The 17,791-nt window shown below is 43.1% G+C and overlaps 1 protein-coding gene across 3 annotated transcripts in view; it reads left to right on the top strand.

Annotated features, from left to right (window-relative positions):
* Positions 1–411: 411 nt before the first annotated feature.
* LOC118358972 (vesicle-fusing ATPase-like) overlaps positions 412–17,791 on the top strand; it is a 37,541-nt gene continuing 20,161 nt past the window's right edge. For 2 of the 3 annotated variants that reach the window (XM_035737048.2, XM_035737047.2), the window contains exons 1-8: positions 429–571; positions 13,312–13,329; positions 15,499–15,584; positions 16,059–16,158; positions 16,331–16,370; positions 16,613–16,779; positions 17,012–17,119; positions 17,404–17,479. In XM_035737048.2, coding sequence (XP_035592941.1) covers positions 560–571; positions 13,312–13,329; positions 15,499–15,584; positions 16,059–16,158; positions 16,331–16,370; positions 16,613–16,779; positions 17,012–17,119; positions 17,404–17,479 — 607 coding nt within the window. In that variant the 5' untranslated portion in view covers positions 429–559. Of the gene's footprint in view, positions 572–13,311; positions 13,330–15,498; positions 15,585–16,058; positions 16,159–16,330; positions 16,371–16,612; positions 16,780–17,011; positions 17,120–17,403; positions 17,480–17,791 lie in introns of all 3 variants that reach the window. The other variant, XM_035737049.2, reaches the window with a different exon arrangement.

Raw genomic sequence — 17,791 nt, forward strand, 5'->3', positions numbered from 1 at the left:
GGCGCTGTCTGCAGTGCTGAAAGGACCTTCGCAAGATACCACACACCCAGCACAGTTTAGGATCTAGATTCTAGCTGCTTATTCACAATTGCAGATCACAATGTTAATATATAAACTCCAATAGCTATATTGTGTGCGTAATTGGTTAGCCCATATTATTTACTGGTAAGCTAGGCTACATACAATGTGGCGGATTTGGTATGGTATAATAAGAAAATAATTGTATTGCGAATACTCAACATTAAACAGAGAATAGGCTACATGGATAAGAGTGTGTGAGAGTGGGAGGGGGGACACACATGGGATCAGGAGGGAGGCCATTCCATAAGATTGCCAGCCTATCCATCAATCGTGCAACGTGAGGAACGTTCATCGAGGACTTCCTCTGATTTCGGCCAATCAACACTGAATGCGTTGTACTCGTCAGTCGTGCAGTGTGTGTAGCGTTGGTTCCTCCTGCGTAGCTAGATAGGTAGGATACAGTCCTACTGGCAGTGCTTCCGACTGCCGTATGAATTACCATTCAGAGCTGCACCTCTGAACAACACCAAACGCGAATATGGCGGCCCGGGTAAGATATTTTCTCGTTTTTTCAATATCTCCTTGTCAAAATAAAACATTTATTTCATTGTAAATAGGGTACAATCCCGAGTGCGACGTATGGTTTACAGGCAAGAATTTAGCTGCAGCAACATGGTATCTGAATGTCAAATTCGACGTCGGCTCAGCTATTTCGATGCAGAATGTTTTTTACGCCCTGGCATTCAGTTTGATAGGCTCCAGTAAAATCTGTTTTTTTTACGGGTCGCAGAAACTATTTATCTGTCTTGTATAATCAGCCTACAGTCAGAGCTAGGAAGCTATCGGCCTCTACAGCTAGCCACTGCATTAGCTGAGTGAATCGGTTAAAACTAATCCTGGATTTTACATGCCCTTTAGCCGACAGAATGCTTAAAAGGGCAATTTAAACCTTTTATGGGATATCTGTGCAAAAAGTGCTTGTAATAATATTGTGAAAAGCATATCACAGTCCTTGTCCATAGCGCGACCTCGACATCGCGGGTGTCTTTTTATTAGGCTATATAGCATATGGCAGTTTTGGGAGTCCAGAATATAATCTGTACTTTCTTGTATTGGAAAGCTATTTTTGCGCTATCTAGAACATGGTTGAGCAACCCCCTTTTTTATGCCCATGGATCAATTTCCAAATACAAATATTTTTTGGGGAACTCAGTCAGGGTCAATTTACTGTTGAGAGTTAGAATGGTAGAACAAACAATTGCAGGAATTTAACTCTAAACTTAAAAGGACCCCCCAAAAATCACTTATGGCCATTTCTTTGAGCCCTAAATTTCCTCAATGTTGTCCAGCGACAACCTAAAGCAGGGGTAAGCAACCCTGTTCCTGGTGTGCTGCAGGTATATATGCTACGCTCACCTTAAACAGACAACACCTTTCTGCTGCATTATGTAGGTTAGCTATGCCCTGCCTGGCCTGCTGATAGAGACTGGTGCCACTGTGCTACCAAATTGCTATTGGAAATAATGTATATCTCTGGATTATAATAACAAAATGGAGCACCATTTAGAGCTGGTCAACTGTCAAGTTATGCAACGCACCTTGTCATGTAGGCCCATCACTAATGCTGATTGAAGCTCTTCTCCTGACTCTCCTAGTTTTAAACCATTAAATGTTATGGAGATCTAAACTTGCCCATTGAATTTACATAGCTCCAGGCAAAATTGTAATATAGGTGGGGCAAAATAGCATGAGATTTGCAAATCAAAGCCTATTCCATTGGTTGATGCTGTTGCACGCCTGCATTATTCAAACTTGTATCAGAAGACACTACTGGCAATACCCCTCTGTGGTTTGAGAATAAGGACTGAAAACTGAAACAAGGATCACCTTTCCATTCTCAGTGGATTCTTTGTTGAAAGATAGGCCTATCTACAACAAGACAACTTTGATTTGTCAGCAGGGTTTGCATCCAGCCAGGGCACCGTGGGCACACAGACACGACCAGAGGTGCAATTTGTGAAAGTATGACTAGAGCTGTTGTGTTCTTTTTAAACATCTCCACCGGAGGTGTCTATCACAAATTCCCAGGCCCTATGCACTGATAAGTTATATGACAAGGCATTTTTGGGTGAAGCAAATATTTCCCCCTATAGTGCTCTAGTATAATGGCCCCAATGGAATTACAAGACAGCATATTCTATACTATCTTTAACTATGAAAATAACCAAAATGTCATTCTTTAAGATGGTATTCTACTCCTTCTTGCCATTAAATGTCAAGGCAATGATTAGCTTTGGTACATAAATGTACTGGATTCAGCAGTTCGTTTCAGGCAATAGACTTGTTTATTTGTTATAATTTCAGTCGACAGACTTGTTTATTTGTTATCATTTCAGTCGACAGACTTGTTTATTTGTTATCATTTCAGTCGACGTACTTGCATTACAGGCATTGAGATGCTTTGAAATCTATGCCTGAGTGAGAGGGAGAATGTGCATCTCTGTACCGAGCCAAGGAATCTGATGATACATTTTTAGTAATTTATTTTTTAAATACATTTTTATTTCACCTTTATTTAACCAGGTAGGCTAGTTGAGAACAAGTTCTCATTTACAACTGCGACCTGGCCAAGATAAAGCACAGCAGTGTGAACAGACAACAACACAGAGTTACACATGGAGTAAACAATAAACAAGTCAATAACACAGTAGAAAAAAGAAAAGAAAAGAGTCTACATACATTGTGTGCAAAAGGCATGAGGAGGTAGGCGAATAATTACAATTTAGCAGATTAACACTGGAGTGATAAATGATCAGATGGTCATGTGCAGGTAGAGATACCGGTGTGCAAAAGAGCAGAAAAGTAAATAAATAAAAACAGTATGGGGATGAGGTCTATTTACCGATGGACTATGTACAGCTGCAGCGATCGGTTAGCTGCTCAGATAGCAGATGTTTAAAGTTGGTGAGGGAGATAAACGTCTCCAACTTCAGAGATTTTTGCAATTCGTTCCAGTCACAGGCAGCCGAGAAATGGAATGAAAGGCGGCCAAATGAGGTGTTGGCTTTAGGGATGATCAGTGAGATACACCTGCTGGAGTGCATGCTGGGTGTTGCCATCGTGACCAGTTCACTGGTCACGATGGCAACACCCAGCATGCACTCCAGCAGGTGTATCTCACTGATCATCCCTAAAGCCAACACCTCATTTGGCCGCCTTTCATTCCATTTCTCGGAGCTTTACCTAGCATGGACTTGTAGATGACCTGGATCCAGTGGGTCTGGCGACGAATATGTAGCGAGGGCCAGCTGACTAGAGCATACAGGTTGCAGTGGTGGATGGTATAAGGTGCTTTAGTAACAAAACGGATGGCACTGTGATAAACTGCATCCAGTTTGCTGAGTAGAGTATTGGAAGCTATTTTGTAGATGATATCACCGAAGTCGAGGCTCTGTAGGATAGTCAGTTTTACTAGGGTAAGTTTGGCGGCGTGAGTGAAGGAGGCTTTGTTTGCGAAATAGAAAGCTGATTCTAGATTTGATTTTGGATTGGAGATGTTTGATATGAGTCTGGAAGGAGAGTTTACAGTCTAGCCAGACACCAAGGTACTTATAGATGTCCACATATTCTAGGTCGGAACCATCCAGGTTGGTGATGCTAGTCGGGCGTGCGCGTGCAGGCAGCGAATTGTTGAAAAGCATGCATTTGGTTTTACTAGCGTTAAAGAGCAGTTGGAGGCCACGGAAGGAGTGTTGTATGGCATTGAAGCTCGTTTGGAGGTTAGATAGCACAGTGTCCAAGGAAGGGCCAAAAGTATACAGAATGGTGTCGTCTGCGTAGAGGTGGATCAGGGAATCGCTCGCAGCAAGAGCAACATCATTGATATATACAGAGAAAAGAGTCGGCCCGAGAATTGAACCCTGTGGCCTATCTACAATAGAGACTGCCAGAGGACCGGACAACATGCTCTCCGATTTGACACACTGAACTCTGTCTACAAAGTAGTTGGTGAACCAGGCAAGGCAGTCATTAGAAAAACAGAGGCTACTGAGTCTGCCGATAAGAATATGGTGATTGACAGAGTCGAAAGCCTTGGCCAGGTCGATGAAGACGGCTGCACAGTACTGTCTTTTATCGATGGCGGTTATTATATCGTTTAGTACCTTGAGCGTGGTTGAGGTGCACCCGTGACCAGCTCGGAAACCAGATTGCACAGCGGAGAAGGTACGGTGGGATTCGAAATGGTCATTGATCTGTTTGTTGACTTGGCTTTCGAAGACCTTAGATAGGCAGGGCAGGATGGATATAGGTCTCTAACAGTTTGGGTCCAGGGTGTCTCCCCCTTTGAAGAGGGGGATGACCGCGGCAGCTTTCCAGTCCTTGGGGATCTCAGACGATATGAAAGAGAGGTTGAACAGGCTGGTAATAGGGGTTGGACAATGGCGGCGGATAGTTTCAGAAATAGAAGGTCCAGATTATCAAGCCCAGCTGATTTGTACAGGTCCAGGTTTTGCAGCTCTTTCAGAACATCTGCTATCTGGATTTGGGTAAAGGAGAAGCTGGGGAGGCTTGGGTGAGTAGCTGCAGGGGGGCGGAGCTGTTGGCCGAGGTTGGAGTTAGAGCTACAGGATGCAAATTTCTGCTTGAAAAAGCTGGCCTTTGCTTTCCTGACTGACTGCGTGTATTGGTTCTTGACTTCCCTGAACAGTTGCATATCGCAGTGACTATTCAATGCTATTGCAGTCTGCCACAGGATGTTTTTGTGCTGGTCGAGGGCAGTCAGGTCTGGAGTGAACCAGGGGCTATATCTGTTCTTAGTTCTGCATTTTTTTGAACGGAGCATGCTTATCTAAGATGGTGAGGAAGTTACTTTTAAAGAATGACCAGGCATCCTCAACTGACTGGATGAGGTCAATATCCTTCCAGGATACCCGGGCCAGGTCGATTAGAAAGGCCTGCTCGCAGAATAGTTTTAGGGAGCATTTGACAGTGATTAGGGGTGGTCGTTTGACTGCGGACCCATAGCGGATACAGGCAATGAGGCAGTGATCGCTGAGATCCTGATTGAAGACAGCGCAGGTGTACTTGGAGGGCCCAGTGGTCAGGATAACGTCTATGACAGTGCCCTTGTTTACAGATTTAGGGTTGTGCCTACTGGGTTCCTTGATGATTTGTGTGAGACTGAGGGCATCTAGCTTAGATTGTAGGACTGCCGGGATGTTAAGCATATCCCAGTTTAGGTCACCTAACAGAACAAACTCTGAAGCTAGATGGGGGGCGATCAATTCACAAATGGTGTCCAGGGCACAGCTGGGAGCTCAGGGGGGTCGGTAGCAGGCGGCAACAGTGAGAGACTTATTTCTGGAGAGATACATTTTTAAAATTAGAAGGTCGAACTGTTTGGGTATGGACCTGGAAAGTATGACATTACTTTGCAGGCTATCTCTGCAGTAGACTGCAACTCCTCCCCTTTTGGCAGTTCTATCTTGACGGAAAATGTTATAGTTGTGTATGGAAATCTCAGAATTTTTGGTGGCCTTCCTAAGCCAGGATTCAGACACAGCAAGGACATCAGGGTTGGCAGAGTGTGCTAAAGCAGCGAGTAAAACAAACTTAGGGAGGAGGCTTCTGATGTTGACATGCATGAAACCAAGGCTTTTTCGATCACAGAAGTCAACAAATGAGGGTGCCTGGTGATATGCAGGGCCTGGGTTTACCTCCACATCACCTGCGGAACAGGGGAGGAGTAGGATGAGGGTGCGGCTAAAGTCTATCAAAACTGCTCGCCTAGAGCGTTGGGGACAAAGAATAAAAGGAGCAGATTTCTGGGCGTGGTAGAGTATATTCAGGGCATAATGCACAGACAGGGGTATGGTGGGGTGTGGGTACAGCGGAGGTAAGCCCAGGCACTGGGTGATGATGAGAGAGGTTGTATCTCTGGACATGCTGGTTGTAATGGGTGAGGTCACCGCATGTGTGGGGGGTGGGACAAAGGAGGTAACAGGGGTATGCAGAGTGGATCTAGGGGCTCCATTGTGAACTAAAACAATGATAACTAACCTGAACAACAGTATACAAGACATATTGACATTTGGGAGAGACATACGCGAGGCACAAAGTAATCACAGGTGTTGATTGGGAGAGCTAGCTAAAACAACAGGTGAGACAACAACAGTTAATCAGCTAACACAACAACAGCAGGTAATATGGTGATGACTAGGCAGAGAGGGTCGGATTAACTACACACAGAGCCTGAGTTTGCGGCTGGGGCCGACATATAAAAAAATATATAAACAGAATGGAGTACCGTGATTAATGAACAGTCCAGCAGGCATCAGCTATGTAGCCAAGTGATCAGTGTCCAGGGGGCAACAGTAGATGGAACAGGGAAGCCATCACTACGCCAGCGACACGGCGTTTAAAGTTAGTAGCCCTGGGCTAGTAGGAGCGTCTGCTTCGACGGAGGCCGGATGAAGGCCCAGCAGATGGAGTATTCATCAGCAGACCAGTCGTGGTGGTGCGGCGGAGCGCCGGGTCGACAGAGAATCCAAGCCAGATGGTGAAAGAGGTATTGTGGAATTTAGTTTGCTAGCCGGGAGATGTGCCTGGCTCATGGCTAACTTGTGCTAGCTTCGTGGCAGTGGCGTGAGCCACTATATCCAATCGGTAGCAGCGGTGATCCGGTGCCAAGGTCCAGAGTTTACAGCAAGGATCCGGTGGAGTAGTGGGCTCTAGCCGTGTATGAGTGGGGTTCGGGTGAACAGCTGAGTAGGCCGGGAGGTGGGCCTCAGGGATAGCTTCGGTACTGGGTACCACGGTGAGTGCAAGGTGAGTGCGAGCTCGCTAGCTGCAAGCTGTGAGCTAGCTAGCTGCAAGCTAGCTGTGAAGATCAGAAGTAGTGGTCCAGGGATTACAGCAGGAATCCGGTGTTGTTGTGGAGAGACAGTCCGATACTGGTAGACTAGCGAGTATTATCCAGGCTAAAAGCAGGGCTGGTATCTGTGCAGAAGGTAAAAGCCGTTAGCAGTGGCTAACAATGATTAAATATCTTGTAGCTAATTAGCTGGTTAGCTTCTGGAGGTTCTTGTATGTGTTCTAAAATTTAAAATAATAGCGATTCTGTATCACATTGGGTGAGGCAGGTTACCGGAAGGTATAATAGAATTAAAAATCGAAAAGATACTGAAAATAAATTGAAATATATATATACAAAAAATACAAAAGTACACGAGAGGACAAACAAACACGTCTTCACTGCTACGCCATTCACAAGGTGTGTCCACTGGCATTGGTCTCCCTTCTTCCCTCACCCTTGCAGAGTGCACTGCATATTGTTGCTGGGCCTAGAGTGTCAGAGCTGCTGAGAGGGACATAGATGGTATCACAGACTGACAGCACACAGTGGACATTTTACAACAGAGGGAAATAGCCTACATGAATACCCCTTACTAAATTTCCTTACTAAGAGGAAAACACAGGAAAGTACGCAGATTCACTATGAACAGTAGACCTAGAGAACTCTCATGAGTTCGCCACAAGAATGGAAGACCCAGAGTTACCTCTGCTGCAGAGGATAAGTTCATTAGAGTTATCAGCCTCAGAAATTGCAGCCCAAATAAATGCTTCACAGAGTTAGAGTAACATACACACCTCAACATCACTGTTCAGAGGACATTACATGAATCAGGACTTCATGGTCGAATTGCTGCAAAGAAACCACTAATAAAGGACACCAATAATAAGAAGAGACTTACTTGGGCCAAGAAACACTAGCAATGGACATTAGACCGGTGGAAATCTGTCATCAGACTGTCGGATGAGTCCAAATTGAGATTTTTGGTAACAACCGCCGTGTCTTTGTGAGACGCAGAGTAATCGAATGGATGATCTCTGCATGTGTGGTTCCCACCATGAAGCACAGAGGAGGAGGTATGATGGCGTGGGGGTGCTTTGCTGGTGACACTGTCAGTGATTTATTTAGAATTCAAGGCAGACTTAATCAGCATGGCTAACCCAGCATTCTGCAGCGATATGCCATCCCATCTGGTTTGCGCTTAGTGGGACTATCACACGTTTTTCAACAGGACAATGACCCAACACACCTCCAGGCTGTGTAAGGGCTATTTGACCAAGAAGGAGAGTGATGGAGTGCTGCATCAGATGACCTGGCCTCCATAATCCCCCGACCTCAACCCAAATGAGATGGTTTGGGATGAGTTGGACCTCAGAGTGAAGGAAAAGCAGCCATCAAGTGCTCAGTATATGTGGGAACTCCTTCAAGACTGTTTGAAAAGTGTTCCTCATGAAGCAGGTTGAGAGAATGCTGAGTGTGCAAAGCTGTCATCAAAGCAAAGGGTGGCTACTTTGAACAATCTAAAATCTATTTTGATTTGTTTAATACATTTCTGCTTACTACATCATACCATATGTATTATGTAGCTTTGATGTCTTCACTATTATTCTACAATGTAGAACATAGTAAAAAAGAATACCCCCTGAATGCGTAGGTGTGTCCAAACCTTTGACTGGTACTGTATGTGTGGTCATCTATGGCCTTGTAGTAATGTCTAAATGGGCATCTCTTATATGCCCGGTGGTGTAGGAGAATCTACATCCTATGTCAGGAAAATAACCTCACACTCAACGTCAACAAAACTAAGGAGATGATTGTGGACTTCAGGAAACAGCAGAGGGAACACCCCCCTATCCACATCGATGGAACAGTAGTGGAGAGGGTAGCAAGTTTTAAGTTCCTCGGCATACACATCACAGACAAACTGAATTGGTCCACCCACACAGACAGCATCGTGAAGATGTGGTATAACCTCAGGAGGCTGAAGAAATTCTTTCTCACCAAAAGCACTCACAAACTTCTACAGATGCACAATCGAGAGCATCCTGGCGGGCTGTATCACCGCCTGGTACGGCAACTACTCCGCCCACAACCGTAAGGCTCTCCAGAGGGTAGTGAGGTCTGCACAGCGCATCACCGGGGGCAAACTACCTGCCCTCCAGGACACCTACACCACCCGATGTTACAGGAAGGCCATAAAGATCATCAAGGACAACAACCACCCGAGCCACTGCCTGTTCACCCCGTTATCATCCAGAAGGCGAGGTCAGTACAGGTGCATCAAAGCTGGGACCGAGAGACTGAAAAACAGCTTCTATCTCAAGACCATCAGACTGTTAAACAGCCACCACTAACATTGAGTGGCTGCTGCCAACACACTGACTCAACTCCAGCCACTTTAATAATGGGAATTGATGGGAAATGTAAAATATATCACTAGCCACTTTAAACAATGCTACCTAATATAATGTTTACATACCCTACATTATTCATCTCATATGTATACGTATATACTGTACTCTATCATCTACTGCATCTTTATTTAATACATGTATCACTAGCCACTTTAATTAACTATGCCACTTTGTTTACATACTCATCTCATATGTATATACTGTACTCGATACCATCTACTGTATCTTGCCTATGCCGCTCTGTACCATCACTCATTCATATATCTTTATGTACATATTCTTTATCCCCCTACACTTGTGTGTATAAGGCAGTAGTTTTGGAATGGTTAGTTAGATTACTTGTTGGTTATTACTGCATTGTCGGAACTAGAAGCACAAGCATTTCGCAACACTCGCATTAACATCTGCTAACCATGTGTATGTGACGAATAAAATTTGATTTGATTTGACATTTTTTTTATTCTCTATGAGTAATCGTAATATTCAGAGTAAAAAGAACACTAATACTCGCGAGTCTACCAGTATTGGACTGTCTCTCCAAATCAACAACACCGGATTCCTGCTGTAATCCCTGGACCACTACTTCTGATCTTCACAGCTAGCTTGCAGCTAGCTAGCTCACACTCACCTTGCACTCACCGTGGTACCCAGTACCGAAGCTATCCCTGAGGCCCACCTCCCGGCCTACTCAGCTGTTCACCCGAACCCCACTCATACACGAATAGAGCCCAATACTCCACCGGATCCTTGCTGTAAACTCTGGACCTTGGCACCAGGACAAATAACACAGAGAAAACAGAATTCAGGAAAATACCAAATATAACTTTTTGACCCCACTTAAGAGTTGTTTATTAACCATTACTTTACCAGGTAAATTGACAGAAAACAGATCTATTGTACACCAAGGAGTTGCAGGGTAGAGGAGAAGAATGTGCCTATTTCAAAGGTATCATAAAATTAGCAGCTCATGACAAACTCAGAAAAAAAATCATATTGGCCATATACCACACCCCTCATGCCTTATTGCTTAATTATAGTCACATATACATATGTATATGCTATGTGCCTATATACATATATACATTTGAATGAGTGTACAGTGTTTGTGGGTATCTGTGTAATCTGTAATCCCTGTTTTAGTGTAGGGCCTTCATCTGTGTTAGTGTTGAGCTGCAGCTATATTTAGAGAGAGTGCTACTCTATGTGCTGTGGGGGCATTGCAGTGGACAGGCTTGAACAGTTCAAACACTCTTTCCATCAGACACACAATTAATCTGATAGTTGAATGTGATTATGCTTAGACTGCACAAAACAAGAAGTTGAGTTTAGGTATTTTCTCTGATTCTGAATAGGGTGATGATCAGGGTGTTTTCTCTAGGACAAGAGCGACCTTCAAATGTGTCCTCTTGCCCTGCTGTGATGTGATGTGTTCACTCACTAAGCAGTGATGTGTTCCTCTATCTCTGCTGGAGGTGTCAAACAATGAGCATGTGGCAGAATCAGCCAATGAGGACAAAGCAAAATATAACTAATGTGAATTCAATTTTATTGGAATGGAACCAGAAGGCATAGACATCCCTGATAGCGACATTAGCCAGATATATGGAGAAATTGCCGGCTGGACATTTGCAAAAAAGGATATAAAAAATCATAATAATCAAGTTACAATTATCTCTCATCTTTCACATTTAGCAGCTATATTGTGTCACTCAAATATATAGGATGGGAAATTCCCTACTGCACAACGTAGCCAAATTGCACAGAAGAAATACAAGCACATGACCTTTTTGAATCTTCCTCTACAAAACATACCATACCCTGCAGGGCTATAACAGTGCAGTCACAGTATAGTCTCATTGTAGTCAAAGTGATGTGTCTGCATGGTCTTTCCATGCCATCAATCTCTCCAACTTTGATGTAATTACTTTCCAGTAGGGGAAGACAGCCAAGAACTAACAAAGTGATTTATCTGAAATAGAAAAAGGAATTGGCTTTCAAACCTGCCATATTAGCTCAATAATGTCTTTAGCTGCTTCTGAATTCATAACACATATCCCTGTGCTGACTCTAAATGCCCTCCAAAATCTGACCTATGGCCTTCTTGTTGACTCGGTTACAATGGTTTCATGTAAAGATTGGTGTTGGGAGAACTGATCCCAAATAAATTTGTGAAATAGATTGTGTATGCACTTTTTCTGGTGCCATTATGAAAATAACTGATTAGTAGACATTGTCTTTTGTTAAGATTGTCAAACTACCATGGAAAAAGTAACGCCCCATTGGAAATATTGCATAAATATTGTGGTTTTGTAAACATGAAATATAGGCCCATAGGCATTTACAGTATATTAAAAATACACTGAGTATACGAAACATTAGGAACACCTTCCTAACATTGAGTATCACCCGCCATTTGTCCTCAGAACAGCCTCAATTCATCAAAGGATGGACTCTACAAGGTGCCGAAAGTGTTCCACAGGGATGCTGGCCCATATTGACGGCAATACTTCCCACAGTTGTGTCAAGTTGTCTTGATGTCCTTTGGGTGTTAGACCATTCTTGATACATACGGAAAACTGTTGAGCGTGATAAACCCAGCAGCGTCACAGTTCTTGACACAAACTGGAGTGCCTGGCATCTACTACCATACCCCGTTCAAGGGCACTTAAATATTTTGTCTTGCCCATTCACCCTTTGAATGGCACACATACGCAATCCATGTCTCAATTGTCTCAAGGCTTAAAAATAATTATTTAACCTTTCTCCTCAACTTCATCTACACTGATTGGAGTGGATTTAACAGGTGACATCAATAAGTGATCCTAAGTTTCACCTGGATTCACCTGGTCAGTCTATGGCATGGAAATAGCAGCTGTCCTAAATGTTTTCTATACTCAGTTTAATTATGTTTCTACTGTATACATCGTTAGGCCTACCCATAGACAAACCTGATGCACTAGAGGGCTAGAGGCAGAGGTGAATGGCTCCTCCTACTGGCTGCATCCATACATATTTATCTCCAGCACAGACATCTGAATGGATACCTCCCCCATGACTCTAGCTGATGGAATATTGAAATGGGATTCCTGAAATAAGGCAGGAGAAAAAGCCTGGAGTGTTCTGTCCTACGAGACCGCAGGGCTGGGTGGGGCATCAAGATTTAGGATTGTGTGTGCGTGCGGGTGTGGGTGTGCGTGTGTATTTATACCGCAATCAGAAGACGGATCACTGAACAACCTTTATTCTTAGTCCTGAAATGCGCATAGCACCACCAATGAGCCGTTTGTAATATATGTTTTGAATACAATCTAGAGGGTTTGTGGGGCGTGACTACTTTTAATTCAAATGGTGTCTCATTATATGCATTAAGTTCTGTTATGAATGAAGGTATTTATGTGAAGGGTTTTATTATTTGTACATTTTCAAAACCATGCAATGTCTTGCTTGTTTGTGCATGCTACAGCTCCTATTACCATTTGAATCAGCCATACATGACAGTAACCCTGGGGTTCCATCCATTCACCACATAAGATCACCAAAAATACAAAAGATTTATGTCTCATGAAAATTCACATTAGTTCTCACATTAAGACAATATTTTCTATTTACAACATAAAGACTATAACGCATATATGGCTGACAAATGACAATACTACCAGATTTGGGGTATATTTATAATAGGCGCTTAACTTGCTGAAAATTCACATTTCAAAAACAAGACTAGCCACAGAACAATTTATTTGGGCAGTGTAAATTCACTGATGTCAAAATGTGCCCATGTTTTGGTGTAGTTCAGGACTAGAACAAAACTAAAGTGAGTGAAAGGATAAGAATGACCCCAACTCTGCCCCGTTCTGCATGCGCTTGCCACTTGCCACTGTCAAGGTGGTATTCCTTCGATTGTGAATCAATGCACCCGATGCTGCTTCAGCTCTCTGACAGACAGTGGTCCTGGCTGTCTCAATTCTCTGTCTTATGTCCTCCTCTTCCCCTCCCTCTTTGCTTGCGTACGTTGGCCCCCAGGTCGTAATATTTTTCAAGGTATGTATGTAAGTCATTTCCTCATGTATGAACTCCCACGCCACCCGCTATACGTATAATAGCTTAATTGGACAGTCAGTCGGCTTTATTGTATTGAAAGTAGCTTTATCCGCCTCGTCAACTCCCAAAGTCTTACGGAGGCTTCCCCCCTGCTGCCACTGCTCTCACCCCTGGTAGTGACTGTCTCAGGAGAAACTATATACATATGATACATATTTCATCTGCCATTGCAAATCCATTGACTGAGTTGCAATGCAGAGAGGGAATATATTTGCTTGAGTTCACAAACAATGAATTGTCATCCATTACCCCTCCACTGCAGTTTGACTAAGAATGTTTAGACCTACTCTTGGACCTGGGTCATACAGAAAAGCTTTAACCTATTTACTTTTCTTCTGGCTGAGCGAGCGCTGGCGGTATGGTAGATGAAGGGGTAGACTAGACTGCATGTGATGATTTTAGAAATGGGGCAGGGCAGTGTGCCAGCACTGCAGTGCAATACGCACCTCTCTATTACTTGCCACAACCCAAGCATTCCCCTTGCTCCCAAACATTACGACTCCCATCACCCGCTGCCCTTGCTCTTCACTCTCCACCCCGCAGCCGCCACCGCTCAAATGTCAGACAAGCAAGCGTACATGGCAAGCCTGTGTCTATGAGTGAGCAAAATCAGAGATGACTATGGCATGCATTCTTCACAGGGTACGTTCACAACAACGTATATGATCTAACTGAAATCTAACTGAAATTAATGGCGATTCGTCTCCTCCTTATGGCCCTCAAGACCCAGACTAAGACCACACCTTATGACACCCAGAGGAAGATACAACCTATACAGACCCAGACCAAACCAGTTGTTATTTTAGTCCCACTTGGCTCTGACATTCGAGAAGTAAGGCAGCGAGTGTTGGACATGTGTGTTATTTCACTCATACATGGCCATATAACTGACAAGATAGTATTCAAAGATGCATCTTGACAACATGAGTTAGGGTTAGGGTTAATCTACAAAGACCATGGTGTCATCATAGACCATCAGCCCAGACCTCTGACACTGGCCCAAACCAAGACTGTTTTTAAATGGTCTAGACTAGTCTTGAGATGAGGAACCCAAGATCAACTCTCTATCTCCCCTGATTTGTCTTAAAAGCTGGAATGAATATTGCATCATCATCCAGATCTTTCTGTCTTGGTCTGAAAAGTGTATTTGTCGTCATGACAATTGGAACAACATGCTCTTGCTTTTTCTCATCTTTTCTCTTTTACTAAGTGTTTATAGGTTTGTCCTGTGTACCAAAGGGAAGGCTAAGTACTGCATAGTTTCCTTGGTACATTATGACAGTTCACAGGCAGTCTGAAAGCCATGCTCTTGGCAGCAAACAAGCTGACGAGATTCAGTGCCCTGAAAATCTCTTCATCTTTTCACTCTGTAACCTTTTCACTCAGTGAATTGTGTGAACAGAGCTATGTAAGAGAATGCCAATGTGGTAAATCCGTGCAACAATCTGACATAAGAATGTAGAAACTTCTCAACAAGAATTGTGTTCAGATAAGTTACCACAACTGAGAAAGAAGTGTTCTTTTGTTCTTTTGCATTTATATTTTGTGTTTTGAATTTGTCTTTGGTTTCATTGTGTTTTGTATGTCATTCATTCATTCATTCATAGTCTTGTAACGAATGGAATAGATCCAAACAAACTAACTAACTAATTAGCTAGCGAGCTGTATCTGCTGTCTTTTGCTGCTCTCTTGCATTGTCTGTTTCAAGGCTGGTTTATATCTATATTTGACTATCTTGTGATGTTGGACAAACATTGATGTTGCCTATGAGTTGAAATATGTTGAATTTGCAGAGAAACTAAACATGATCAATGTTCCACCCATAGAAATGATGTGACATATCTACAGTATACTGTTGCATTGCTACAAAGTTGAATAGTTCGTTATATACCGTCACACCATAGTGTGAACTACCAGAATTTAACTGGATGTTTCTTAATGATTTTTGATGACTTCCAAGAGGCCATCATGGGTGTGTAATCTAAGTTCCATGATGATGCTACTAAATGTAAAATGAGTTTCCTTTGGAAAATGGAAAGGAAATGCTGCGTCACCACTCAACTACTAGAGTAATATCTCCCCTTCAACTTCTCTCTCTCTCTCCTGCAGACGATGCAAGCGGCACGATGCCCGACAGATGACCTATCGTTGACAAACTGTGCTGTGGTGAGCGAGAAAGATCTGCAGTCTGGACAGTGAGTAATCATCCTATACAGCATAGCCCTCTGTAGTCTGGAAAATCACACTACATCAGTGTTCCCCAACTGGCAGTTTTCTGAGCTTTTTTAAATATATTTTTTCACTGTTGGACATAAAATACTGTAAAAACACCTGGAAAATTGGGAAATCTGCTCCCAAGTATTCCAACACATAATAATAGTCAAACATACAAATTGTTATGTTCCGGGCCCCCCAACGATCCACTCAAAAAAAAATTCAGACCACGGCTGAATCTAGTCATATAATTAGTGCACAGTTTTTGCTGTGATGTAATGTCTTTTTCTGATTTCATACTAAACTATACTCTAATAATCATTCCAAAAAATCATTAGCAGAATAGCTGTAATGTAAAAAAAAGCAGTTGTAAATATGATATTCTATTGAGGTAATTTTGTTGCCTGTATATATGGAACAGATGTCCATGAGTCTCTCTAACCCTCTCTCTACAGACATGTGACTGTGAAGACTACGCCAACTCACAAGTTTGTGTTCACCACAAAAACCCACCATGCCATAGTCCCTGGCACTATCGCTTTCAGTCTGCCACAGGTAAAAAAAAACACTGTATATTATATTGAATTGTCAATGTATTGTACAGTAGACCCATTTATAATCTTAATGAATTTCTGCAAAGCTAAAATTCTAATATTTTAAGCATACATGCCCCTCTTCTCTCTGCAATTATTGGCTAACTTATCTCTCTTCTTTCTTTCTGTCTCAGAGGAAATGGGCCGGTCTGTCCATTGGACAGGAGGTGGAAGGTAATTCACTCAATTTCTATGAGTCTGAGGAAAAGAAAACTATGACCATAGCGCAAAGATATTGCCTCATTTGCACTGCACCCTGCACAGTCCCTAATATACTGTACCTTCACATCTTGACCACAGCCCATAGCTCACCTTAACATACAGTACCTATTTAATTTTTGACAGTACAGTATTTCTGAGAGTAGAAATTATACGATACTAGAAACATATCTGACATGAGTCCTCTCCCCTCATAGTGGCCAACTACAACTTTGACAAGTCCCAGCAGTGCATCGGTGCCATGACTATAGAGATTGACTTCCTCCAGAAGAAGAGCACGGACACCAGCCCCTACGACTCAGACAAGATGGCCAGCGAGTTCATCCAGCAGTTCAACAACCAGGGCTTCTCTGTCACCCAGCAGGTCAGTCAGAACAACAAACACTACAGCCAGTCACAACTCTTCCCACATTTCCTGCACTCTTCCCTTCCCTGGAGTTACAAGGGAAAAGACTGATGGCTTACATCAATCAAATGATTTTAGATGTGGGTAGGAGTGCACACTTGGGAGAATTGGAATGCAACCTAACACAGCCTTCCTCTCTCCTCTCATCCTCTCTCTTCTAATCCTCCTACTCATCCATTCCTCCCTACAGATGGTGTTCAGTTTCTGCGACAAGCTCTTTGGGCTGGTGATCAAAGACATTGAGGCCATGGACGCCAGCATCCTCAAGGGGGAGCCAGCATCAGGCAAGAAGCAGAAGGTACCCAGAGTTACCATTGACCTACTGCTGTAACAACTCATCGGAATTACCCCCCCTTCCTTTAAGTAATTCATGATTAGAAATGACTGGACAGGTGAACGCCAAGTGGTGGCGCCCATGCTTTCACCTTCCCCTTCATTTCGAATGTGCTCTCTATTTGACGAGAGAACATGCTGCAAGAGTGCTAGTCGAAGTCCAAAGGGAACTTTGCAGATTTGTACGTGTTTATTTGGAACAGTTATTTGTAATAACCAGTAGTTGGTAATAATTCCTGTTTGCCTTAGATTGACATTGGCCTGCTGGTGGGGAACAGCCAGGTGGTTTTCGAGAAAGCGGAGAGCTCCTCCCTCACATTAGTTGGTAAGTTGCAGAGGAGTCCATACAGGTAGATTATGTAGGAGCTACAGTACAATTCAAATGTGGATACACCTATTCATTCAAGGCTTTTTCATAATTTTTAAACTCTTTTCTACATTGTAGAATAATAGTGAAGACATCAAAACTATGAAATAATACATATGGAATCATGTCGTAACCAAAAAAGTGCAAAACAAATCAGACTTATCTCCCTCACCAACTTCAAACATCAGCAGCTAACCGATCGCTGCAGCTGTACATAGTCTATTGGTAAATAGCCCACCCATTTTCACCTACCTCATCCCCACACTGTTT

Source organism: Oncorhynchus keta, chromosome 26, assembly GCF_023373465.1.
Source record: "Oncorhynchus keta strain PuntledgeMale-10-30-2019 chromosome 26, Oket_V2, whole genome shotgun sequence".
NCBI lineage: Eukaryota > Metazoa > Chordata > Actinopteri > Salmoniformes > Salmonidae > Oncorhynchus > Oncorhynchus keta.